At 43.4% G+C, this 13,704-nt stretch overlaps 1 protein-coding gene across 11 annotated transcripts in view; it reads right to left on the bottom strand.

Annotated features, from left to right (window-relative positions):
* Positions 1-13,704, bottom strand: part of LOC146197827 (mediator of RNA polymerase II transcription subunit 12-like protein) — a 148,252-nt gene that overhangs the window by 97,582 nt on the left and 36,966 nt on the right. For all 11 annotated transcript variants that reach the window (XM_084593060.1, XM_084593062.1, XM_084593061.1 and 8 more), the window contains exons 14-17: positions 12,996-13,119; positions 7,220-7,632; positions 3,636-3,744; positions 2,337-2,701 (exon numbers count right to left, since the gene is read on the bottom strand). In XM_084593060.1, the coding sequence (XP_084449186.1) occupies positions 2,337-2,701; positions 3,636-3,744; positions 7,220-7,632; positions 12,996-13,119 (1,011 nt within the window). The remainder of the gene's footprint in view (positions 1-2,336; positions 2,702-3,635; positions 3,745-7,219; positions 7,633-12,995; positions 13,120-13,704) is intronic.

The following is a 13,704-nucleotide window of genomic DNA, read 5'->3' as shown; positions in this document are numbered from 1 at the left end:
GCTTCAAGCTCCGCCACGGGATAATTTTGAAGTGCATCAACGGCGAATCATCAGAAGTAAATGACAAAGACGTCGGTACGTGGCTGCCAACAAACTTAGCCCATGTATCAAGGTATGCTGAAAGAGACGCATACAACGCCGATGAAACGGCTCTATTCTACCAAATGCTGCCAGGCAAAACGCACGCTATGAAGGGCGACAAGTGTGCTGGCGGTAAGCACAGCAAAAGGTGGATAACTGTACTGCTGTGCATGAACATGGACGGAAGAATTGCTTGCCATTTGTCATCAGCAAGTCAAAGAGCCCAGGTTGCTTCCGCACTTACGTACTTGTGCGGTACAGACACAACTCAAAATCATGGATGGCACGTGAGTTGTTCACGGAATGACTCATCGATTTTGACAGCAGCATGGCAAAGAAAGGGCGCAAATTCTTCTCATTCTTGACAACTGTACTGCCCACCATGTGCAGGCTCTATTAACGGTAGTTAAGCTGCTTTTTCTGCCTCCAAATGCGACATCAAAAGCACAATAGCTGCACATGGGCATAATACGGTCGTTTAAAGCAGCCTATCGCTGCCGTGTTGTCCAGCGGATAGATTGCAGTTGATCGTCCCGCTGCCAATGTACCTCTCTAGATCTCGCTGTACTCGGCGGTGGAAATGATCAAAGCAGCATGGATGGAAGTGACGCCTGATTCCATCCGGAATTGTTTTCGCAAGGCCGGCTTCGCCGAAGCAACTGAAACGGGCACTGAAGACACTCAACAAAGCCAGCCTGATGACAATTTGTGGCGACGTGTCGCTGACGCTGATCTGGCTGGTCGCGATATCGATTGGCAAGATTTTGTTGATGCGGACGACGCTGTTGAAGTCGCAGAGTCTTTTTGCAATGAGAGGGTCATCTGAAAAGTGCGAGCATCAACCGACGCCGAAGCATCGGACGATGACGACAGCGAGCCTTCGGAGCCAGCACCCGTAAGCGCGAGCACAGCAGGGAACCATATTGAGGCACTTAAAAATTTTGTATATTTTAAGGCCTTGCGGGACGAACACATCACAACTGAACAAGCTTGAAACCGGCATCAAATGCGCGCTTAAGAGGCAGACAACGATCACTGACTTTTTTTTCCTAATAGATATTTTTTTTCACTGATGTCGAGTTTTTTGTGAGCGGCCCACATATCACGAACTTCCGGATACAATGAACAAATTCTGCGTGACACTCAGGTTCGTTATAAGCAGGCTCGACTGTAATGAGGGTCGGAATGATTTGAAAACATTCAAAATTGCTTAGATATTCAATCTGCACCTCATTGTTATAATTGTTATTTAATTTCATGTGTTGCACCTGCACCTAACCTTTTCAATTGGTTCTTGACAGCCCCCTGCACACCTCCAGTCTTATATGACACAGCTAAATCTGTGAATCTGTTTAAACCATGAACATTTTCAGTCAGTTCCTTACAGCAGCAAATTTTCTTTACATGGCTACAGCAACAGAAGATTAGACACGAGCGCCTGGTGCTCTCCGCTCTTCTCAAGTCACAGCAGCTGGCAAGTATAGGATCAAGCCTCTGAAGCCTATATCATCTGTACCCAGCTGGGCAGCCATGCATCTCTCGTTCCCTCCATACTGCATCTGTGACCGACTCATGCGCCTTTCTGCTTGCTACACGCAAATGCCTGCGCAGTGCCGATATACTGGGCCGATATACTGTGCCATCTCCAAGCCATGATAGTGCATGCTCCGAGGCCATGTCAGCTGAAAATTCGGGCCTGAAATGAAGTTCCAGGTCATGGCACATGTGCACTCAATGACTACTGTATGCCTTTGTCTGCCAGAAGCAATGCGTTGCACCTAGGAGCACACAATCTCTGTGTTCCGAGTCCGCATGCGAGAGCAGCTCATCCATTCCACACACACAAGAAAGCTTACCCTCAAAGAAAAAGCACGCATCTGCAAGACAGTTGCTTTGCAGTTTTGTACGAAGGAGAGCGAAAATTATCCATCTTATGGGACAGAACCTTGTTGTGTAGAAGCATTTTATTTGTTGTTTTTCTTAACAGTGGCGCATATATTTCCCATGATAGCCCCTGCCTAGGATTGCCAGGGCTCCCAGAGACCTGTAGCGAAGGAGCCACAAAAACTGCAGCTCACTAAACACAATTACTGTTTTTTTATAATGAGCCCCACAGGAAACCAAACAAAGAACTTAGCATTGTTCATGCAATTCGAGAATTCGTCACAGCCTAATTCACCTTAGTGAATGCCTACTGAATAAGGAGGCTAGCAAGAAACGAGGATGAGCAGCGCTTTCGAATGCCTATCCCTCACCTTTCCCCCGTCAGCAATGTCCATGGAGGCCTTCTTAGCAAACAGCTTGAGCAGCTCCTTGGTGACCTTCTTTAGGGCGTGACGTGCCTCGTCGCGAATCTTGCCCACTCCATAGAGTAGAATGTGCCGCTGATTGCAGTCGTGCGACCACAGGCCCCCTTCCTCCTGGGGCAGTGGGAAATGTGTGGTGTACTGCAGGTGGCGCAGGGGCCAGTTGGGGCTACGAGTCCCATGATGAGAACCACCACCAGAGGCCCCCCCGCCTGGGCCAGGATGAGAACTAATGCCCCCACCGGAGGACTCAGCCAGGGGTGTGGTGGGGCCCTGCAGTGAGCCACCTTCTTCCTTGTCCGAACCCACAGAGTCTGCACAGAGGAAAGGAGACCGATGCAGCATGTGTTTTCAGTTTTTTTTAGCCACAAGAAAACCTCAACAACCTTTAAACGGTGCTGAGGAAACTCTTACACCTTACTTCTACACCTTTCTGCCTGACATGCATGCAAAAACTGTGCAGATGCATGGTCCCTCAGAAAATGCCCCAATTCAAATAATAATGACTGTCTGTGCAGTGAAAAAGCCTGCCCAGAACAATTACAGCGTGATTAGTCCCAAACTAAAATTAGGGTTAAGGCATGCGTGGGTTTAGGTGCTCGTGGAGCACAGTTTGAGAAACCCTGCAGCACAGTACAAGAACCAGGAGGAAAGCCAGGTCAAACCTAGGTAAAAGCTATCCCAGAGAATATAAAGCAGAATGTTACCTTATTAGAAATTGCGTCTCATTTTATTTTTTAAACGATAGTGTGAAAGGCCTCGTTCATTGAAAATCCGGCAGGGGGCACTGGTGTTGTGAGAGAAAAATTAAGAGCATGGCGATGGCAGGCGGTAGATGACAGCTGACATGGCCAAGCACTAACTGGATGTAGGGTTGCCAGACGTTACATATGGCAGGAGCTGTCAACTCAGGTCTCCCCTTTCATGTGGGAGGATATGTCAGAATCGGCCTGCCAGGACCCTTGCATTCACATTACCACTAGGCCAAGCAGGCGTGTTTATACGGCTTAATTAAAGTGGGGCTTTATATGTGAGCTACGCTATAGTGTCCTACACTTAAAGGTGGAGTCTCCGCTAGTTGCCACTGTGCTATGCATGCAATTACAAACTTCCAACGAATTGCACATACTGTTTTCAACCTGTCCTTAAAATTATTTGTGTTCACTCACATTCTTGAAGATTGCTTTGGTGCTACCTCAAGGTGCATCAGCAGATTTTCAACATCAAGCAATAGTGTGTGCAACTTACCCGGTTGGTCACTCATGTTTTGCTGGCCTTCCTTGATGCGCTGCAAGATGTTGTCCAGGTCGGCATCCAAGCCAGCGTCGTCCATGTCCATTTGAACACTCCAACTGACCTACCAGGCATAAACATCCTCATAAGAGCACAATTCTTGTTGGGAACCTTCCTGTACAAATCCAAAACTATTGCAAAAACATGTGATATGGCCTGCAAGGATCACCTACATTGTTTAGTCCTGCAAGAAATGTTAATGATTAAAGGCCGTTAAATCTGCATTAAAAAAAAAATGTGTTTCATTAATGTACTAAATGGAGCATAAAAGTTAATATATATGTTACTATGAACATAACAAATAAGAGATCACACCTTGTTTCTACTTACTAAGTTAACAATTTTAGTATGCATAAGTATTAATAAATTGAAATATTCAGGCATCACAATTACTGACACATCAAGTTAGATTTAACACATAGACCGCCTATATGGTTCAGCTCTATGGCAGTGTCAAGTATTGTACGAGACCCATATCACCAGTATCAGATTGGTAAAATTGAGAAGTTTGTTAACATTGAGATATATTTCTTTTGCTTAAAACATGGTAAATGAAAACTCTGCACATCGAAGATCAGCTTCCATAGCTATCCACCTGCAGAAAAACAGCTCGCCACCCCAAGTTTCTTTATCTGCTTCGTGAAAATAAGTTTAATTTCGACTCCACTAGTTACATATGTCACCCATGAAGTCTGTCTTCCATACTAATCATCCCGTTGCTATTACGCTATAAGCAAATAGAGCTGATGCATTTAAATACTCACTCCCCCCCCCCAAAAAAAAGAATCATTGAATGAAATACGCTAATTCTGCAGAGGCTTTCGAAAAGAATTCGAAATTGTATTTTCTTTCCCAGTGTTACTTTTTTATTCTTCACCCACCATGTAATAGCTTGAGCTGGGCTTACAGCATGGTAAATATTTAAGAGAAACTTCAGTGGTTTAAGAACCTGCCTAAAGAATAGATCTAGAGACATGCTACTTAATGCATTTTTAAAAACAGATAATTACAATGCAGACAAAGGAACGCATTACTTTTCAGTCAATCAATATTCAATCATACCTTTATACCTTTATAACGATGACATCCCGACTTTCTTATCTGACTCTCGCTTATTATATTTTTTTTAACCATGTTGCTCGTTTACCGTGCCGAAGTCCCCAAATATGCTACTTTTTGTTTTACCTTTGCTTTACCTTTTGTTTTACCTTTTGTATAATGCATATGCCTTGTTGGACTACGATCGCCTTTGTGTTGGCACTTACTTGACCTGTGTTATTCTAGTGTATGTGATGTCCCACTCCTGCGACGGCCTCAAATGTGAGGCCAGCAGTATGTTCAAATAAATAAACAAACAAAAGAACACTCCACAGATCTGCCCATGTCCATATTCAGAGCAAACTTCAGCTTGGGCTTTATTGAGACAGAATTTCCTCAAGGAAGCTTACCAAAAGGCAACCACACACCTAATTAATCATCAACTCCCCATAACAAGTGACACATCTTACGCAACCAAGCGATAACAATAAATTTGCATGCACTACAGCTGAGGCCACTAATAACGAACACGAGAGTTACATGCATTTGTATAAGTAAATTCGCAGTATTCCACCCTTAAAAATGCAAATTTTGATGAAAGCAGATTTTATAAAAAACAAATTGCTTTTGTCGTCTATCTTTATAAAGCACATACTATATCGAGTCGCTTTCTAAGCTCGAGTGCTCATATGATCCAGGCCGAGACACTTTCTGGAGAACAGCCTCTTTAGAAACGCAGTAATAGTGATAGCAACTGGGGCATTTACGGATTCTGGCAGTATGTCTCCATCCATCTCTTTGACTCTCGAACAAGTATGCAGCAGTGACACTACCACAGTGTATGTGTGCGCAGGATGTACAGATGTCTGTGGTCTGTACACTAAACTATGTGCAAAGACAGAGTTCCTTCTTCGCCTGTGACACACACTTTGGACTTGATGGACCAGCAAGGAATACCTTATGACAAGCATTCATACCTCAGATCAGCAATGGTACTAGTTGATTGCTCTTTCAATTTCTGTCCCTTTCTCACACTTATAATTTTTATCTTTCTTGTTAGACATAATACCCAATCGTGGAGGGTATCGGAATGCATAAATTGACCTTGTAGCCTGTTTTAAGGAAGTATTGTGGGAAGTGCACATCTTTTCTAGTCTCCGGGAATACTCATTCGTTATCACTGAGTGGTGCAACCATGATTGATCATTTTATCTGAGAAGCAGTTCCATAATACATATAGTATTGACATTAGCCCCACCCTCGTTTGCAGTAAGTGTGCATTCATCATTGCTGTGGCCATTATAAGCAGGCTCAACAGTATATAGCATTCAAATAAGTTGGCTGTGGTTTAGCTCTGATTAAACCTGGTAGAGTAGCGAGAGCTAGATACCTCTGGCTATGCTTAGGTTTAGACACACGGTTTAAGTAACAACTTGAACTTTATTGTTTATACCAATGAAGACGCTCCGGTCGTCAGTAAAGTAGTGAGACTGTTTCCACTCTGTCGATAGCATGGTTATTGGCAGAGTTTCGCTGAAGCATTAAGCCTAGACTGCTTCCCCATTGCATAGTGGTATTCGGTTGTAGTTAGCTCAACTCCAGCTGAAATTGTTCTTCGGCGGCTTGTAGAAATGTTGGGTCATCGGTAGGGTGTCATAGGGGGCATGTTTGACCACTAAAGTGCGATGAGGCTAAAGCTTCTGTTGCACGCTGGTCCTAAGCCTTCCACTATGGCACCTCTTTCTATTTTCACTCCCACCTTCCTCCTTTTCCTTATGACTCGGTTAAAGTATCTGCAGGGAATTGTGACAGATACTGCACCTTTTCTTTCTTGTAAGTCAATTTGAAACATCTCTGATGCCTGCTGCACTGAGTCTGCTTCTATATGCTGTGTGGTGCGGCGTTTGAGGAAGCGTCAAATGAATCGCACCGCACTGAGGCCTGGATCGAACGCCCGGCAGGGTGAACTTCACCTGGTGGCGTCATCACCAGTCATGACGTAATGAACAGATGTGACGTCATAATGATGTCACTTATGGTTATTAGACTTGCCCGGATGTGACGTCACCATGTGATGACGTCATAGGCAGTCATTGTCATTACTTATGACTATTTAGTCATGGCAAATGACTAATTAGTACTAGACAGCGACTAGTTAGTCATTAGTTAGTACTACGGCACCGCCAGCTGTGCTACTGTCATCCTCTTGCTAGAGGAGAATTAAGATGCGCTACTCACGATCCCGGGTGGGCGCAGTTGGTAAAGCACTCAGCTGGGGACCCAAGGGGTGGAGGTCCCAGCCCAGCGGCGTCGCCAGCTATGGCGGTTGCTAGGCAACGGTTCAAGGTCAGTGCAACTATGGCCAAGGTGCAACCACGACAACAGTGTGATCACGGCGAAGAGACGAAGTGGCTGGCGTAGTGTAGCTATCGCTACAAAAGGCGACATACCACTACCTTGACTTAAACATACACAAACGATGAGAACTTTGAAATGCCTACCTCATGCTTCACAGCACCTGGCTCAAACATGTGCAGTGAGTCCGCCTGACGAGCAGGCTCTCCGAGACCTCCGATGCCCAGGTCCCCCAGCCCGAGGCCCATCGACATGCTTCCGGTGTTAGCACTGTTGTTGCCACTGGCATGGTTGGGTGAGGGGCCCAGGTTGGGGTCGAGAAAACCTGTCAGCGACGGCTCCGGTGAGGGTGCCCGAGGGGCCCCACTACCTGCTACTACCGCAGCTGCCATGACACCCGGGAGCCCCACACCCCCTGGTGGATGGCTGGCAAAGTATCCACGTGAGATGAGCGTGCACATGTAGGCATCGTGCGAGAACACGTCACAGTGGATCAGCTCCGCAAACAGCAACACCAGGTTGGCAAAGGCCGTCCGGTTCTCGGGTGTGGGTTTGTCATCTACACACGGACACAAAGGAAAGAGAAAATTTGATGAGTGGCCCGCAAGGCTGCTCATCACTGACAAAGTTGGTGCGCTTCAAAAAAGCCCGCCACAAACATTATTTAACAACACAGCATGCAACACTTCGCCTAATAGTGCAATCTGAGGAATAAATTCTGTGCCTTTATTCAGTTGCTCATGTTTGCAAGCTGGACTAACACAAAGCCTAAAGGTGCTGAATGCAGAGACTTAGGCCGAACCTAATGAAATGTCCGGCCTCATAGGAAGTCCTTCAAGAAGCTGTAAATAGTGTACCTATCTAGCTGTCACAGACATGGCACAGATGTGGCAAATATATAGCATGGATGAGGTATTGTGCATGCAACATACATTAGAACATTGAAGTACTGCATTACAAGCTTTCAAGTGGCAAACAAAAGTGAGTGAAGAATGCAAAAGATGCCCAAGAATAAAGTATCAAAAATAGGGGCATGCAAATATTTAAAATTTCTAATAGGAATAGATTATGTCTGACGTCTGGTTGATATTGGCATACAAGCAATTATTAAAGAATTTTCTGATGATTCGAAAATTCTCAATATTCAGCAACATTGAATAACATGCCAACTTTTATAAATCTGACTGTGGCAGAATGACAGTATCTGAGGAAATTATTCGAAAGTTGAGTCCCATCCGCTTCGAACAATAAGTAAAAAAAAAACATACATTTGTTGCTGTTCTTTTTAACTCTCTCCCTACCGCACCCATAGAGCATTGTTAGCCCGCTAACGATGATTTCGCGCACCGATTTTTAACCCTTCCGCTTCGCTCACGGACACGCTATACCATCTAGTGTGTAGTCATATAACTGAAGTTTCAATTTTGATGCTGTTTACATTTTTCGCGCGAAGCGACTATTTTTGAGCACGCTCCGAACATGCAACAGCGTCTGAGTTGCATACGAGAATGGCAGCATCCGCTTTGACGACGCGCTTCGAAACATCGCAAATCTGATGACTACGTACTATCTACGACCGATTTTATTGATGACCAAAGCAGAAGAGACTCTGAAGATGTTGCCAATTATCGTCACAATTCAGTTCCGACCTCGATGACGACGGAAATCAGCCCGGAACACCGGCAGCCGCGCTCCGGCCTGCTAACGATGACTTTGCACGCGAATTTTGAACCTTTCTGTGTCTCACGAATATGCTGCACCATCTAGCATGTAGTCGGGTAACTGAAGCTTCGATTTTGTTGCTGTTTACATTTTTTCCCACGAGTCGGATATTTTTGAATACGCTCTGAGCGCATGGCAGCGTTGGAGTCGCATGCGATAATGGCAGGATCCGCATAGACGACGCGCGCTTCGAAACGTCGCTAGTCGGACGATTCTGCACTGTCTACGACCAATTTTATCTATGACCCAAGCAGCAGTGACTGTGAAGATGCTGCCTTATCGTCAGAATTCAGTTCTGACTCCGATGAAAACCAGCCCGGAACAACGGCGGCCGCACTTTGTTGGCCTGTCTTGCATGCATCTGGGACCGCTCTTGATTAGTTAGTTCACTATACTCTCAATGTTTTGTTTGTGTTGCTGGTGTCACATATCTCACTCCAGGGTGTCAACATCATTTGGGCACGATATCTTGCCTCCCGCAAAACAGGGAGTGGCATTCTGCCCAAGTAAGGAACCGAGCATCCGTTTCGGCATGGCACTCTGCAGCGCACCTCGATGATTGCTCATTATGCATCAAGAACACTATTCAATACTGAACTTTTATTTTTTCACAAGAAGTGGCCAATATAATTCTCTGCATTTTGCATATCTCGAATTATTTTTTAAATTTTTGCTGATTCATTTTCAAGTGCATTTAGTCAAATTTTGTTCAATTCTTTTTCTAAAATCTGGTTTTGGGAAATTATATTGTGCATTACAACCAGAAACTTCATATTCAAAGTTATATGCCTAAAAAGCAAATCTATTTAGCTTTCATTTCGTGTATTGTATAAAAGTTTAGATATGATAGTTTTTACAGAAAAAAAATATACTAAAATCTACAGAAACCGGCCATTTTGCCCACGGTAGGGACAAAGTTAAATCTTCCAAAATGTTATATCCCTGTCACAGGGGCAGTTTTAATGCACATTCACGAATGGTCACTGGAACCTCAGTGCTCACTGAGAACAACCTCACACAGACCATACATTGAAAAAGCAAGAAACAAAAACTAAACTTAAAATAAACAAAAATTGATTTTGTTTTTTCAGACAAAAATTTAAAAAACCTTAACCAGTTCATTCACTAATTTTCACTCGGTAATCAAAACAGCAGCATTGTAGGTTGTCCACTGGTCAAAAGTAAGCAAATCGATGGTGTTCTGACACACCACAGCATTTTGATGATGCTCACCACAAGCGCGCTTTGTGACAATCAAAACTAAGGGGAGCCCAATAAGAGGTACAGCTATGAGCAAAACAAAGATAGCCACCAAGCTATGGCAGCTTCACTGGCAGAAAGTGAATACTTCTACAACTAAGTGAACATCGTTGCCCATCATCGCTAGCCGTGGATTCTATTGAAGTGTGAAACATTTGAATACCCTTTTCTAAACAAACCTGCAAATAAAACCAGCACTCAGTCCCGTATTTTCCTCGCTTCATTCTGCTTCATTTCATATTTTTACTCACCACTGTCACCCCTATTGCCACCTGTCAGATCACATGCTCACTATTCAATGATTGTTGAAATTTGTCACGTGGCAGCAAAGCACCTGCACGACCATCGAAAATCAAGATTGTACATGTGACAGATGAATTATACAACTACATCCACAGCACTAGCTCTTTCCCCCTGACAAATCTCGCTTTGAACAAGTGTGATATGCGGGAAAGCCCACTTGTGAAATTTTGCATGAGGCTTCCGCCTAGTGAACAGTGCATGTAACAACAGGAGTGACCACAGTCAGGGGGGCCCCCTTTCACTAGCTAAAAAACAGCTTGGCCACACTGTCTCAGTTTCCAAGCTTCATCAGCCTACAGCGGCTGCCGGCCCGAGCTGCTGCCAATTGTAGACACCCAGATGCACGCCCCTTTTCAATGCCCACTGGTTGGTAACATTCCTTTTGTGTGCCCCTCACTTAGGTGCTACCCTTCCAGCAAGCACGCATTTGTGACATGCTTTTCTCTGTTCATGCAAATAAGCCTGACCCCGGCGGGGTGGTGCAGTGCAATTGTAAGACGCCCGACTACTGTGCCGGAGTACCCAGGTTTGAACCCGACCACGGTGGCTGTTTCGATGGAGGCGAAATGAAGAGGCGTCCGTGTGCTGTGTGATGCCAGCACACGTTAAAGATCTCCAGGTGATAGAAATTACTCTGTAGCCCTCCACTACGGCTCCTCCCTCTCTCTTTCCACTTTAACTCCCACTTCCCTTAAGTGCAGTTCAGGTGTCCACAGAAACAAGTGTGCCAGATACTGCGCCTTTCCTTTCCTGTGAACCAATTATTATTACAGTTAAATCTCATTACAAGAGGCACTCGGTTATAAGAAACATTTGAAAATGGTTTGGTTGGTTTTCCTATGTCTGCCATGTTAACAACATTGCATACAAGAGACATGGTTACAAGAGACACTCGGTTACTAAGGGCACCTTTTTCAGGTCCCTAGAGTAAATTCTTCACTATATATAAGAGACACAACCCAGGTGTGCTCATGCAATTGAGCTGACACATACCAACTCGTAAATGATGCACTTCAGATTCCCTTAACTAAATTCTGTTCTATATCAGCATCCTTTTTGTTGCAATATCTCAGGAACTGAGAAGGAGCGCTTCCCCATGATTGGAAAATGAAAATGACCCCATTGTTTCAGCCACTGGCAATGCATTACTGTCACCTACAAAGCAAATCAAATCAAAATGCATGAATGATGTCCAGCATTTTTAACTCCTTGCTGTTAAAATTTGATCACAAGATGAAAGCTCAGAATCCTGATGTCTTTCTCTTTGTGGACAATGCCTCTTGCAGCATCAAAGTTATTTTTTCCCTCTAATCTCCACACCCCACCTTGAACCAATAGACAAAGGCATTATGCATTCTGTCAAGTTGCTGTATACAAAACAAGGTTGGTAGAATGCCTATTGGCTCGACAGGCAGCAAGACTGTACAATATAGTAATTGATGTTAAGTTTGCTGTTCAGGTGATTTCAGGTGTCTGGAATTGCCTGAGAAGCGAAGTTGTGAAAAACTGTTCCAAACAAGCAGGCTTTAAATGTGACGATGTAAGAGGGCCCATATATGGATACTGTGGAAACCTTCCTTGAAGATGAAGCTTGGGTGAGCATCCAAGAGACTGCTGAGGTAGCAGATCACTTGAGGAATTCGTATCTGCAGATGTGGATCTTGTGTGCTCCCGAAGAGCTTACAGACTGTGCAATTCTTGCGTAAGTAAATGGCACATGTGCCATACAGGATGACCACGAGGACATTTCAGAGGAAAAGTGTCAGCATCTAAATGACGAGCATGTAAGAGTGCTTCAAATGTATTAGAGAAACAGGAAGGCTTGCAAAGTGAAGCGCTTTACCTCCGGAATTTGAGAACGAATACACTCTGCACTCACAAAAATGCATACTAGTATGAATAACTACTTTAAGCTTTCCTGAACAGTTTCCACAATTTCCTGTTAATACGTGTGAACACATTTATATGCTAATGTGCAGTAAACTGATCAACAGAATGCTTTTACAATGTTTGGTTACAAGAGACCTTGCTTACAAGAGACATCTTTTTTGGGTCCCTTGAGTGTTTCTTGTAACGAGGTTTTACTGTATATGTATTATTAAATAAGCCTGCTCATAAAGCTTCACAGCATTTTCAAGAGTGTTTTCGTTTTCTCAGGGGCGTGGAGCATTTCATATAAACAGACTATCGGATAATTTGGGCACTTCTTACGGTCTCTTTCGATCTGCTTTAATGATGCTTTACTTCCCATCATATTATTTTTAGTTGCCAGTCATGTGTCAATTTATAGATCACATTTTGGTACTCATTCTGAATGATGACATTATAAGCCGCAGACTGTTATGCTGTTTAATCAAGTGGTATACATTTTTGTGTGCATCATACTTCTTATATATAGTGCTTAGTCAGTTGAGTATTGCTTATTTCAGCTGAAAAGCCTATAACGTATTTTGAAAAAGATAAGGGCAACAATGTGTTTTGTTTTGTTTTGTTTTTTCTATATATTTTTCAAGCTGATATTCCATCTTTTGATTCAATTCAACTTAAAGCCATTTTTTTCTTCGCATTCATATTTGATTTACATTAAAAAAAGGTCAACATTCACACAACTCTATAATCAAAATGTAAACCACTCACCCAGGACAGGTGCTTCCATGTCGAGAAAATTAACCAGCAAGTTCTGGAATATGGGCAACCCCGTTGGAGCCATTCCAGAGTCCTGAGAGTCTTTCTCATCCACAAGATCAGCATCGTTGTATTTCTGGAAGTTTAAAGCTTACTTAACTGAAGGCAACAAATTTTGATGGTCTGCATACTGCCAGCTTCATTACTGTTTTCTCAAGCACCTATTATAATAAACTGCCTTTGACGATTATGAAAAGTAATTTAAAACTTTGCTGTAAATAACATGCACATTTCTACCCTTTGATCTCAATAACACTTGAACTGCTTACTGACATCCTTTTTTTTTTTCCCCTTTTCTTCTGGCTACAAAAATAAAAAACATAACAGATGTGGGTAATTTTTATGTAAGAACATTAAAGTAAACTCATTTGAAGCTGCTAGGAATGGCAGATAAATGCATGTTATATTTTTTCAGGATACTTGCTGTAAGTGAAACTAAGTTAGAAAAGCCTCACCGAAAAAAATCATCGCTTTTGCAGTAGGCAAAACACACATGCACATGGATCTGTCGCACCGAGCCCTAAATTTTATCTATTTCCATTTGCAATGTCAACTTACTTCAGAACCCAAATAACTGACACAAAATTGTATGCAGATAAAGCAAAACAATCAAGTGCACATCACTTGCACGCCCCTTTCATCCTACATTCTTTCTAGCAAT

This window comes from Amblyomma maculatum, chromosome 2 (assembly GCF_055883805.1).
Source record: "Amblyomma maculatum isolate TAMU_Amacu chromosome 2, ASM5588380v1, whole genome shotgun sequence".
Lineage (NCBI taxonomy): Eukaryota > Metazoa > Arthropoda > Arachnida > Ixodida > Ixodidae > Amblyomma > Amblyomma maculatum.
The sequence above is the reverse complement of the archived record's forward strand: the minus strand, read 5'-3'. Positions and strand labels throughout refer to the sequence as shown.